Genomic DNA, 12951 nt, shown 5'->3' with positions numbered 1-12951 from the left:
CTGCAGGCATATACACAGACAGAATATTGTATACATGATAAATAAATAAAAATTAAAAAAAAATTTAAAAAATTTTTTTTATGTCTTTAAATGTTTTTCTTGCATGTATGTAAGTGTGCTATGTGTGTGCTAGATGCCCACAGAGGCCAGAAGTCTGCTGGATGCCCTGGCATAGGAGCTACAGACAGCTGTGAGCCAACATGTGGGTGCCGGGAATGGGACCCAGGTCCTTTACGAGAACAGCCTGTGTTCTTAACCACTGAGCCATCGTTCCAGCCTCCTGACCCCTTTCAGATCCCACAAATCAAACTATCTTTTTAAAGAACTTCCACATCTTCTAGTTAGCTGGATTAGAGTAAATTACTTTCTTTCAGGATTTTTTGTTTTCTGAATAAATTAGAGAAATTTAAAGAAGGCAATGTCAGCAATGATTAGAGAGAAAAAGATCAGCAGAAGCTGAGGTGACTCAGGGGCTACAGCACTTCCTGTCAAGTGTGAGGTCCTGCGTTTGACCCTCAGCATCCGGGTGGACGGCTGGGCATGGGTCAGCCCTGTGACCCACTGCTGGGGAGATGGGCAGGATCCTGGGGCACAGCTAGGTACTTTGTGACTGCTAAGCAGAACGCCAGCCTTGAAGAAATGAGGGATCTGCGGGCTTTTCTTTCTTTTTCTAACAGAAAATACACAGGAAATTACACAGTAAAAAATGTAAGAGATTTACTCTCTTAATTAAAACAGAGACGGCTTTTGAGGAAGTCGACTTTTAAAGCTGTGCTGGGAACAAGTGTTACCTGGTACTCTGGTGGTAAAGGGTCAGGAAACCTCTGCAGGTTACACACGGCAACGGCTCTCTGGTCCTGTCTGCAAGTCAGCTGCAGTGGGTTACTCCTCAGTGTGTCACAGTATGGGCTTGGCACCTGCCGCCTGAACACAAGGAAGGCATGTTGGTGTCAGGGCATTTCCATGGCAACAGCCTGCTGAATAGAGGTCTACACCTCCTGGCATCAAACCATAAAGAGAAGGTTGTGGGTCCATTAGAGAGATGTCTTCTCAGCTACAATCCTGAGAGTTCAACAGTTCTTAGTAAATTTCTAATCCGGTTATCAAGACTCTCCCCAGAGTGGAGCGGATGCTGAGCATAGACGTGGAGGATTTATCTAGATGTTGAGAGCACATTACACCTTATTAAAGATAATCCCATTAACCCTTTTCCACACCTTCGCCAGCAAAATCCAGTTCTATAGGTCCATAGTCTGAATTAGCTTAATCGCCTAGGGGAAAGAAATGTTTAAAATACAGAAAGGATAAAGTCTCACTTCTACTTCCTGGGAGACAGAACAGATGAATTTTTCTCTCTTTTTCATTCAGAGCACAACTGAAATCCTAGATACTAGAACTAACAAAATGAGAGGCACAGAAAGCAGAGAGAAGAGGGAGACTAGGAACTTGAGGGTTAGAAACCCGGGGTAGTGGAACTTTCTCAACGACTGCAGAACAGACCAGCCAGGCTAAGTGGGTAAAGGCCAGTCCCACAGTATGAGTTCAGTCCCCAGAACCCACATAAAAGCGGAAGGAGAGACCCAACTCCACAGAGTTGTCCTGCAACCATACATGTGCCACGGCATGTAAACTTCTCCCTATGCACAGTAAGGACACACACAATAATGCAGACAGGTGATTTTTCTGAGACAGGGTTTCTCTGTTGACAGGTCTGGCTGTCCTGGAACTTGCTCTGCAGACCAGACTGGCCTCGAACTCAGAGATCCACCATTAAAGGTGTACACCACCATTGCCCAGTGACATAATTTTTTTAAAGATTAATTTTTAAAAATTAATTTAATTTTTACTTTAAAAAAATCGGCAGAATAGCCGTGTGGTGGTGGCACATGCCTTTAAGCCCAGCACTCAGGAGGCAGAGGCAGGCAGATCTCTGTGAGTTTGAGGCCAGCCTGAGCCACAGAGCAAAACTGTCAGGGCGGAGTGGGGGGCGAGATTCTGGAGAGATGGCTCGGTGGGTAAGAACTCATACTGCTCTGGCATAAGACCCTAGTTTAGTTCCCAGTGGCCACGCTGGACACCTCACAGTGTCCTGTAACTACATGTCCAAGGCATCTGACGCTCTTTCCCAGCCTCCCCGGGAGCCCACCAAATGTATGAATGCACATACATACGAGTAAAAAAATGAATCTTAAAAAAAATAAAATGAGGAGAAACAGGGGAGGAGGAAGAAGGACACGGATTCTTTACAATCTCTCCCAGAAAGCAGAAGAGAAGAGAAGGTGCCAGGTGGTGGTGGTGCACACCTTTAATCCCAGCACTTGGGAGGCAGAGGCAGATGGATCTCTGTGGGTTCGAGGCCAGCTTGGTCTACAGAGCTAGTTCCAGGACAGACTCCAAAACTATAGAGAAACTCTGTTTCAGAAAACAAAAACAAACAAACAAAAAAGATAAACAAGGAAGAAATTCTACATAAGAAAGAAGGAAGGAGAGGGAGGAGAGAGAGAGAGAGAGAGAGAGAGAGAGAGAGAGAGAGAGAGAGAGAGAGAGAATATGAATGAGAATACCCTAGTTTGCAGAGTAAAGAACTCAAGAGGGGTCAAGAGATGCCTTACACAATCAAAGGGCCAATGCTCCAGGTAGGTAGCAATGTCTACTGCATACATGCTTACTAAAACACTATGAAAACATGACGCAGAACAGCCATAAGAAACAGTCGACTTCACCATCAACTGGAGACTTCATCTCCCAGAATGTATGGGGTAGAGGGCAGGATTCAGCAAGGACAGAATCCAGCTCAGAAGTACCAGCACCTTTCAAGGTCACAGGGAACGTCCACTGAGAAATGTCATCTGGACCAAATACACATGCTAACCAATGTCATGAAGATAACCCTAACACGCCATGCCAATGACAACAGAATTAAACTACAGATAATAAAGATACAGGAAAAGTTTTTAAGAGAAACAAGACTAAGTTAACAAAATGTAAATGAAACTAAAAGCTTAGAATAAAACTCAGTACACATTAGGATTTATTCTTGAACACACATATAAACTGCATTTTTTAAAGATTCATTTTCATTTTATGTGCACTGGTGTTCTGCCTGTGTGTATGTTTGTTTGAGGGGGCCAGATCCCCTGGAACTGGACTTACAGACAGCTGTGAGTGCCATGTGGGTGCTGGGAATTGAACCTGGGCCTTCTCGAAGCATAGCCAGTGCTCTTAACTGCTATGCCATTTCTCCAGTCCTATAAATTGCATTTTAAAATAATGACAATATCTAAGTTTGATGACAATATCCATTATTTAGAGACTATTATTCATTCTATGCATTTGTTTTTCCAAATACATAAGATTTGAATAAAATATGGTTTGAATAACATGAAGTATATGCTCTGAGAGTCATATCTAGTTAAAGGTAAAATAACTGTAAAGAACAGAAAACTACATAGCAATATTCTTTATAAATATATATTCAAAGCCCATAGCAAAACTCAGCATTTGTACAGAAACAACTACATGCCATGACTGAATAGGGTTTATTCCAGAGATGCAAACAAAGGTAGTTTAATATTTGAAAATCAAGCAAAGTAATCCACCATAATAGCAGGTTAAAAAAAAAATCACCCTTTAATCCCAGCACTCGGGAGGCAGAGGCAGGCGGATCTCTGTGAGTTCGAGACCAACCTGGTCTGCAAGAGCTAGTTCCAGGACTGGCTCCAAAACCACAGAGAAACCCTGTCTCAAAAAAAAAAAAAAATCACACGAGGGGCTGGAGAGATGGCTTAGCGGTTAAGAGAATTGACTACTCTTCCAGAGGACCCGAGATCAACTCCCAGGCCCCACAAGACAACTCACAACTGTCTCTGACTCCAGATCCAGGAGATCTGCCACCCTCACACAGACAAACATGATGGCAAAACCACTAAAACATATAAAAATAAAAACAAAAAAAAACTTGAAAAAAAATCACATGATTATATAAACTAAAGCAGAAAGCATTTGATAAAATTCCACATCCATGGGCTGGAGAGATGGCTCTGCGGTTGAGAGCATTGGCTGGTAGCCCAGAAGGACTGGGATCACTCCCCAGCACCCATATGGCAGATCACAACTGTCTGTGACCCCAATTCCAGGGAATCTGACACCATCACAACAATGCACATGAAATAAAATTTTTCAAAAAATTTTGCCATCTACTTGTGGTTCAAAAACAAAACTAAGAGAGGGAATAGCGAGGATATTTCTTAAGTTACAGAGAACCTTCAAAAACAGAAGCCAACAACTTCATAATGATGAAGGCTGTTTCCTCCATACTGCATCTGCGGGCTGGAAAACTCAATAGCCTACCGATGGTACTTCTCCTCAAACAGATGCACAGGTTTAAAGCACGTCTGCTGAGCCATCTTACCAGCTTTTGTTGTTTTTTAAATACAAACAAGATAACGTCACACAGGAAACAGTAAAATTGTTTTGAGAAAGAATAAAGCAGGAGGAATCCATTTCCCGCCACCCAACTGAAAGATGTACTGTAGAATACTTCAGAAGCCACACACCGTGTGCCCCATGTGCCATGGAGGGACAGACACACAGAAAGATGCATCAACAGAGAAGATGGGAAAGGCCCACATGAATATATGCAGTTGCTGTGGAAGGCAAAGAGAGCTGGCAAGACAGCTCAGCGGTAGGGGTGCTTACTGCCAAGGACCACTGTTCAATCTCCAGAACCGGTGTCTGTGGTGCTAATTACCTGGGGCCTCATGCCTGCTCGGCAGACACAAGTTTGGCGAAGAGCTCTCAGACTTAGCATCAAAAACATAATTCCTGGGTGAAGAGAGCCCAGTGGTACTGTGTCTGCCTAGTAGGTATGAGGCCCTGGGGTAATGGGCACCACAGGTACCAACAACAGAACAGAACCAGTTATGAATTGCCCATTTATTCAGGAAAAGGACAGATTGATAATCTGGACTTCATTAACATCTTTTGCTCAAACAAAAACTGTGATAAAGTGCTGGCAAGATGGCTCAGTGGGTAGAGGCATTCTGCCAAGCCTGATGACCCAAGTTAGGTCCCCAGGACCCATGTGGTGGAAGGAGAGCAGCTAATCCTGCAGGTTGTCATGTACAAGAGTGTGACATCCGGACATGCACATACCACACATAAAAATGTTTATTAAAACATGCTAAGAGTTTGAAACACTAAGATATACACTATCAGAAGACATGTGCAAACCACATATCTAACAAGAATTAGCATCTAGAATATGTGATCTTTAAAATGCTATAAAACAATCTGATTAGAAAATTAGCTTAAAATATGGAGGCGATCAATAAAAAGGTTACAAAGACAGCAAATGTGCACAGAAAACAAGTTCACCATCACTAACCATTAGAGGACATGCAAACTAAGATCACTAAAACATCGCTACACACCTGTGAACACAGAATGAGCAATAGTGATAACACCAAATGCCGGCACCAATGTGGAGAACTATTGCACACTCCTTCCCGGAATTTTAGGAAAGAATTTGGCTGCTGCTTAGAAAATTAAACCTACAACTTCCACATGAGCCAATAACTATAGTTTTGGAAATGAAGGTTTGTGCTCACATAGAAACTTTTGCATAAATGTTTATAGCAATTTTATTCACAATATCTGGAAATGACTCAGATGTCTTCATGAGTCTTTAAACAAACTGTGGCAGATCCATGTAATGGAATACCGCTCAGTCTAGAAAGATCCGATTAGCATAGTTTCCCATGCTTTTAATCCCAACTCTTGGGAGTCTGAGGCAGAAGGACTGCCACGAATTTCAGACCATTCTCATACATTTAGTAGTAGGCTAGCAAAGGCTACACAGTAAGACCTTGTGTCAAAAAGAAAGCAAAGCAAGCCGGGCAGTGGTGGTGCACACTTTAATCCCAGCACTTGGGAGGCAGAGGCAGGCGGATCTCTGTGAGTTTGAGGTCAGCCTGGTCTACAAGAGCTAGTTCCAGGACAGGCTCCAAAGCTACAGAGAAGCCCTGTCTCAAAAAAAAAAAAAAAAAAAGGCAAAACAAAACACAAGTTAGTAATATACAACAATGTAGTTAAATTTCAACATTAAAGGAAAACACCAGCCACACTGTGTATATTCATTTTTAAAATATCCATAACATCTTTATGTATTGTTTGAAATGACAGATACAGAAGTGGACAACAGATTACAGGATTCCAGAGTTTAGGGCAGGGCTGGATTGGGAGGGAAGTGGGTGTGTCCTTGTGGTAGGCCTGTCCCCAGTCAGACTGTGCCTCCCTGGTTATGTGGTGTGCTGCTGCGCACACTGTAAACAGGCTTTTCAGAATGGCTCCTATCAGGAAATTACAGCCCATCAGATCTTCCACACTGTTTATACCTTAGGGTTATAGTTATAGAAACACCTTTGTATTTCCTTTTTTTCTTTTTTTCTTCCAGCTTCCGGATACTAAATCAACATTTGTGTGTATAGTCACGTGTGGATTCTTTTAGTTTGTTATTCAAAACAATCCTGTAATTACTTATGATTATTAGGAAGAACTCATAGAATATTTTCTGCACACAGCAGCTGGTATTTGATGCTCAAGACAGAGAACACAGTCAGAAATGAACTGCACCAAGACATATGTGGAAACACTGTCTTACTTTTGCCTCTGCTGATCAATCCAGAATTTACAGCTCTTTCTGACAAATTCACAGCCCATTCCTCGGCCCCAGTCGAGTTTCTCCGCCATGCTGTAATTCGCTTTGTACCAGCTGTGGAAACAATGCAAAGAAAGCACCTTTTATTGACTCTAGCTCCTCCTACAGATCTCTGCAGTGTGCAAAGACTTAGCAGGGACCCCGGAGGCCATGACCAGAGCTGCACACTGTAAAGACCCCAAAGGCCATGGCCAGACCTGCACACTGTAAGGGACCAGAGACCATGGCCAGAGCTGCACACTGTAAGGGACCCCGAGGCCATGGCCAGAGCTGCATACTGTAAAGACCCCGAGGCCATGGCCAGAGCTGCACACTGTAAGGAACCCGGAGACCATGGTCAGAGCTGTATACTGTAAGGAACCCGGAGACCATGGTCAGAGCTGCACACTGTAAAGCCCTTGCTGCAGGAGGGCTGCTGCACAGGACTGTGAGTAAAGGTTCTTAAATCAAAGGCAGTTTAGCCAACAAATTCTCCAGCTTCAGGGCATCCAGTTTCGCCGTCTGGTCTCTGTGGGTACTCATATACACACAGCATAGACATACAAAAATAAAATAAGCCGGGTGTGTGGGGCACCCTTTAATCCTGGCACTGGTGAGGCAGATCTCTATGAATTTGAGGCTAGCCTAGTCAACAGTGTGAGTTTCAGGCCAGGAAGAACTATAAAATGAGACCCTGTCTCAAATAATCAAACAAAACTCCAAAAAAATAAAAATTTTAAAATTCTAATCTAATCTGAGGAAGTCAGATAAACTAAAATATTCTAAATAATGGGTTTTACAAAAGACAAAGTGTACTACCAGCAAAACTTAGCTGGTGGGGGGGACCGAGGCTTGTGTGAGGAAGCACTGGAAAGAGGGTTTCCAGGGGTGACTGGGCTACAAGACCATTTAGTGGGTTGATGAGCCGTCCTTCCTTTCAAAAGCAGCAGAAAGAACTGTGCTGCGGGCAGTAAAAGTAAATCTGTTCTCAGGAGACTGAGGTTCAGGTTTTATATGAAATCCCAACACTTGGTTGATAATCACCAAGTGCTACGCTGTTGTTCTAGGGCTTTCCATAGGGTAGCTCAGGTGAGCCTCAGAAGCCTCGATGGTGTAAGTATTACTGTTACTGCTACTTTACAAGTGAGGGATGCGGACACCGGCACACACCAGCTCACAGACAGTGCCTGGGATTTAGAGCTTTGGTTTCAATGTCTCTATGAGCTTTAAAATGTGAGCTTAACTCACATAACATGAAACTGGTCTTTATAATGGGCACATATACTTCTAGTATATACACACAGTCATGTCATAACTAATTTCAGAATACTTCCATCACCCCCTCCCTAAATAAACCAAGTTCCTGTCCCTATCTCCCATTCCTCCCAAACACTAAACCACTGCCAGACTCACTCTTTCACTTAACATAATGTTTTCAAGGCTCATACATGTTGCAGTACATAGCAGAATCTCTGGGTTTCTTTTTTTCAGACTTTAGTGTGGGGACAGTTTTACCTATTTTTTTTTTTTTTTTCTGAGACATGGTTTCTCTGTAGCTTTAGAGCCTTTCTTGGAACTCATTCTGTAGACCAGGCTGGCCTCGAACTCACAGAGATCTGCCTGCCTCTGCCTGATGAGTGCTGGGATTAAAGGCGTGTACCACCACCACCCAGCATGTGGGGACAGTTTTAAAGTACTACTTTAAATGAGTAGAGGGTACAAAGAGTTCCTAGATTCTCCCTACCTCTACAGACTCATAGCGTCCCTCACCCAAGTTACACATTGGTTACACCAGTGAATTTACACGGGAATGCCATTACTACCAAAATCCATAGTGCACATTAGGCTTGATTTTTTAGGGTGTATGCTCTGCCTCACATGCATGCATAAAGCCCCTAAGTCTGCTCTCCAGCACTACAAGGAAAGAAGAGAGAAATGGAGGGAGGGAGGGAGGGAAGGCACCTATCAACAGGATGCCACAGGCATGGTTTAGTGTCCCACCCTGTCTTCTGCATATCCATCTCTCCTTCCTGCACCAACCCTGGCAACCACCTCCTTACAGTTTTACACAGTGAGCGGCCTTGTAGTCTGAAGCCTTTGCGGGCTGGCTTCTTCCACTCAGTATCCATGTCTTCTCATGGATTGTAGCTCGTTTGTTGTTGGTACTAAACAACTCTTCCTTATCCAGCCAACTAGAGCCTCTTTTGTTGCAGGTGTATGATTTCAACTCATTTCATAATTATCAAGGAGCACAGCTAGCTGTATGGTAAGAACATCTTCAGTTTTATAAGCAGTTACCAAACTGTTCTCCAATGTGGCTGAATCATGTTGCCTTCCTACTGATAATAAATGAGCTCTGTGACTCGGTGGTATTGGTGCTCTGTATATAGTCATGTCTCATTCACGTCTCATGAGAGTTTTAATGGTAGTTTGTTAATGACATGCATTTTTGTGATGCCATGCATCTTTGCATATGCTCATTTGTCTCTGTATATTTTTTTGAAGAATTGATTTTTCATCTTTTTTTTAAATTATGGCTTTTCCCCTATGGCCTTTTTCTTATTGTGCCATTAACTGTTCCTCTACGTATTCTGGAAACTGTATAGTCACTATGAAAATGACCTGCGAACATGTTTTCTTATTCTGTGAGTTATCTTTTTATTTTCTTGATAATTTTCTTTGAAGCACAATGTTTAAATTTTTCTGATGGAGTCCAAATGTTCTATTATCTTTGGTTGCTGGTATTAGATCTAAGAATCATTTCCTAATCCAGTATCAAAGAGACTCACATCTGCTTTATGTCAACTGCTTGACGGTCTCAGCTACTACATCAGGTCTTGTTAAATTCTGACCTGGTCCGGTCCCATTTGTTAAAGTGATCTTTTTCTGTTGAAGGTCTTGGTGCCTCTGCCAATGCCCAAGCACTATACTTTGGTCAAGATGCTTCCCTGGGGTGTGAGGCGCTACACCAGTGAATCTGCATACTTGTGTAGAATGTGCGAAAAAGGTTTAAATTAGCAAACCTAAGAGATGTACCAACCAACCACGATTATTTAGATCCTAAACAAATCAGTTGTGAAAGGAGAAAAACAAGGGGTTATATATTTATATAACCTCTATAATAAGATATTATAAAATATTAAGAAATTATTAATTTTGTTAACAGTTCCTTTTAAAAGTCATATATTATAGGAGCTTGTAGGGGAATATTTAGGGAACATATTTGCAACTTTCAAGATAATAAAGACAATGTTACAAATGAGAGACAACACATTGCTGGTTCTAGGCTATAGGAATATGAGAATCACTGTTTTATGTACATTGTTTTCTTTGTATTGTATTGTTATTATTTTTTAATATTTATTTATTATATATACAATATTCTGTCTTGTATATATGCCTGCAGGCCAGAAGAGGGCACCAGACCTCATTACAGATGGTTGTGAGCCACCATGTGGTTGCTGGGAATTGAACTCAGGACCTTTGGAAGAACAGGCAATGCTCTTAACCTCTGAGCCATCTCTTCGGCCCCTGTATTGTATTATTATATTTCATAATAAAATACTTAAAAGAATACCATCCCCAAGATGAAAGAAGTCTACATAAACTTCAGTATTTGTTATCATTTTATAGAATGTACCTTTTTAATTTCAAATTTTACATGTTAATAATGACTTTCAGAGTGGCATTTCTTCCTGGGAAGGGCAAGTAGACAGCTCTCCTTAACAAACTGGCAGCATGGGGGAAGGGAGGAAGAGTAGTACGTGAGTAAGGAGGGGAGACGGGGAGCAGGAGGAACATGAGGGATCAGGAAGATTGAGTTGGGTAAAGGACAGAAAGGGAGAGCAAGGAAAGAGATAGCTTGAAAGAGGGAGCCAGAAACCAGGCACTAGGGAAACCACAAGGATGATCCCAGCTAAGAATCTAAGGCTTGTACCTAAACCGCCCTTCCCCTGCAATCAGATTGACGACTAGCTTAATTGTCATCACAGAACCTTCATCCAGTAACTGATCGAAGCAGATGCAGAGATCCACAGCTAGACTGGACTGAACTGGAATCCAGTCATAGAGAGGGAGGAGCGATATTATACGCAAAGGGGCCAAGACCACGATGGGGATATCTAAGAAAACAGCCTACGTGAGCTAGTGGGAGCTCACTGACTCTGGACTGACAGCTGGGGAACCAGCCTAAAATCGAACTAGGCCCTCTGAATGTGGGTGACAGGTGTGTGGCTTGGGCAGTGGAACCAGTATTTGTTCCTAGTGCATGATCTGGCTCTTTGGAGCCCATTCCCTATGGAGGGATACCTTGTTCAGCCTAGATACAGTGGGGAGGGCCCTGGTCCTGCCTCAACTGATGTGACAGACTTTGTTGACTCCCCATGGGAGGCCTCAATGACCTGCATCTTAATTCCCACTCTTTCCCCTGGATTAACAGAAGGAGGCTAATTCCCACCTGCACTGTTTTCTTGCTCTCATTAGCTAATTCACTCTTGGTTTTCCAGAGCTCACTGATTTTGGACTGGTAGGAAAAAAGCTGTCTCAATCAAATCCTTTCTGACCTAGATCTCTGGCTCTCATTAAACAGAAGAGAATTTCCTAGTCTCACTATCATCATCATCGTCACCATCATCATTACCACCACTATCACTATTTAGTGGGTGCAGCTATGTTGGGGACGGAACCTTGAATATGCCAGGCAGTGTTCTACCATTAAGCCACTGCGCCCCATTCTGCTCATTTTTATTGAGACTGTTCTTAGAGTCAGCTATGAGCTCTGTGTTGTCATGACTTCTGTATTTTAAAATCTTCATACTTCTGTGGTGATTTGAATGAGAATCTCCCCCCACCCTCACAGGTCTACAGAGCAAGTTCCAGGTAAGTAGAAATATACTGTCCTAAAAACACCAAATAAAACAAAACACCAACAAAAAGCCTAGGAATTTATACATCACGCATTCAGTAATTTAAAACTCTCTAGGTTAGTTTTCCCTTCATATTAGCATGGCTTCACAGTATCTTAGATTTTGTTATATTTACTCTATTATATTAAGAACAAACTGCACAAAAGTCAAAGAATTGCTAAGTACATTTTGCTTCGGAATATCAGCATTTTCTTAAGCTACATTTTGAATATTATTTCATTTTATAAACTCATTTTCTCACGGTTGTCTTACCCAGTGTCCTCCATTAATGCCAGAGTGATTCGAGAGAGGACTCGGTTCTGGGTGTGAGAACCAGTCATTGCTTCATTCTGAAAATTACCAACAGATTTTATTAGAAGAGAACTCTATGATCCCTATGCATATTTAAGATCTTTCATGTGGTTAAATTTTCTAGAAAATGATCAAATACAAAAGCTTTTTAAAGCATCTCAGTTGAGGAAGTAGCCTCTACTCTCTGATTTCCCCGCCGTGACAGACAAGCAGCAGCTGAGACTTCCTAATGAACAACACAGCATCCATGGGATGAGGGTCCCTACTGCAAACAGTTATCCCTGAGCAGCGTCAAGTGAGCGAGTGGTGGAGACGGGGAGTCAGGAGGAATGTTTACATGGATTTGCAAGGAAAGCCCTTCCCTAACTCTCAACTTTGTAACCACAGAAACCTGCACTAATATTAGCGCAGAACAAGCATGGCAGAACCAGGGGACCAAGGGATAGGGCAAAATACCCAGGTGCTCAGTAGTTTAATTTACATCGTATGACTCCGACCAGGCAGCCACATCCTGGTGAGGGCTCCAGGCCCTGTAGGCAGCAAATCTCTAGTGTTCTCTGAGTCTCTACAGGACACTGAGTGTTCTTTCCCCATACTGTAACATCACCTTTAATATAACAGTCCAGGGACACAATGCTTATTAACAGAATCAATGAAGCTAATAAAACTGGTATTCTTGGGTCTTCTACTTGAAAAGCACATAAAATTTCATTTCTGGGCTGGAGAGATGGCTCAGTGGTTAAGAGCATTGTCTGCTCTTCCAAAGGTCCTGAGTTCAATTCCCAGCAACCACATGGTGGCTCACAACCATCTGTAAAGAGATCTGGTGCCCTCTTCTGGCCTTCAGGCATACAGACAGAATATTGTATACATAATAAATAAATAAATATAAAAAAAATTTCATTTCTGGCCACTCTATAGTTTCAAAGGCAATCACTTAAGAAAATTCCTTAAGGAAAATACAAAGACAGAAATGCCCATAGGAAGAATGAGGTATCTGCTTTCATAAGTGTCTGCCATTGTTACCCTTTGTGACCT

At 42.3% G+C, this 12951-nt stretch overlaps 1 protein-coding gene across 1 annotated transcript in view; it reads right to left on the bottom strand.

The window, feature by feature from the left end:
• The window catches only part of Lmln (leishmanolysin like peptidase), a 65802-nt gene that overhangs the window by 15496 nt on the left and 37355 nt on the right, over positions 1-12951 (bottom strand). Inside the window, exons 11-13 of the mRNA XM_050159836.1 lie at positions 11875-11951; positions 6662-6772; positions 792-924 (exon numbers count right to left, since the gene is read on the bottom strand). Of these exons, the coding sequence (XP_050015793.1) occupies positions 792-924; positions 6662-6772; positions 11875-11951 (321 nt within the window). The remainder of the gene's footprint in view (positions 1-791; positions 925-6661; positions 6773-11874; positions 11952-12951) is intronic.

The sequence above is a fragment of the Alexandromys fortis genome, unplaced genomic scaffold, assembly GCF_014885135.2.
Source record: "Alexandromys fortis isolate MF-2015 unplaced genomic scaffold, M_Fortis_MF-2015_v1.1 scaffold_119, whole genome shotgun sequence".
NCBI lineage: Eukaryota > Metazoa > Chordata > Mammalia > Rodentia > Cricetidae > Alexandromys > Alexandromys fortis.
Note: the sequence above shows the minus strand (reverse complement) of the source record. Positions and strands in the feature narration are given on the sequence as shown.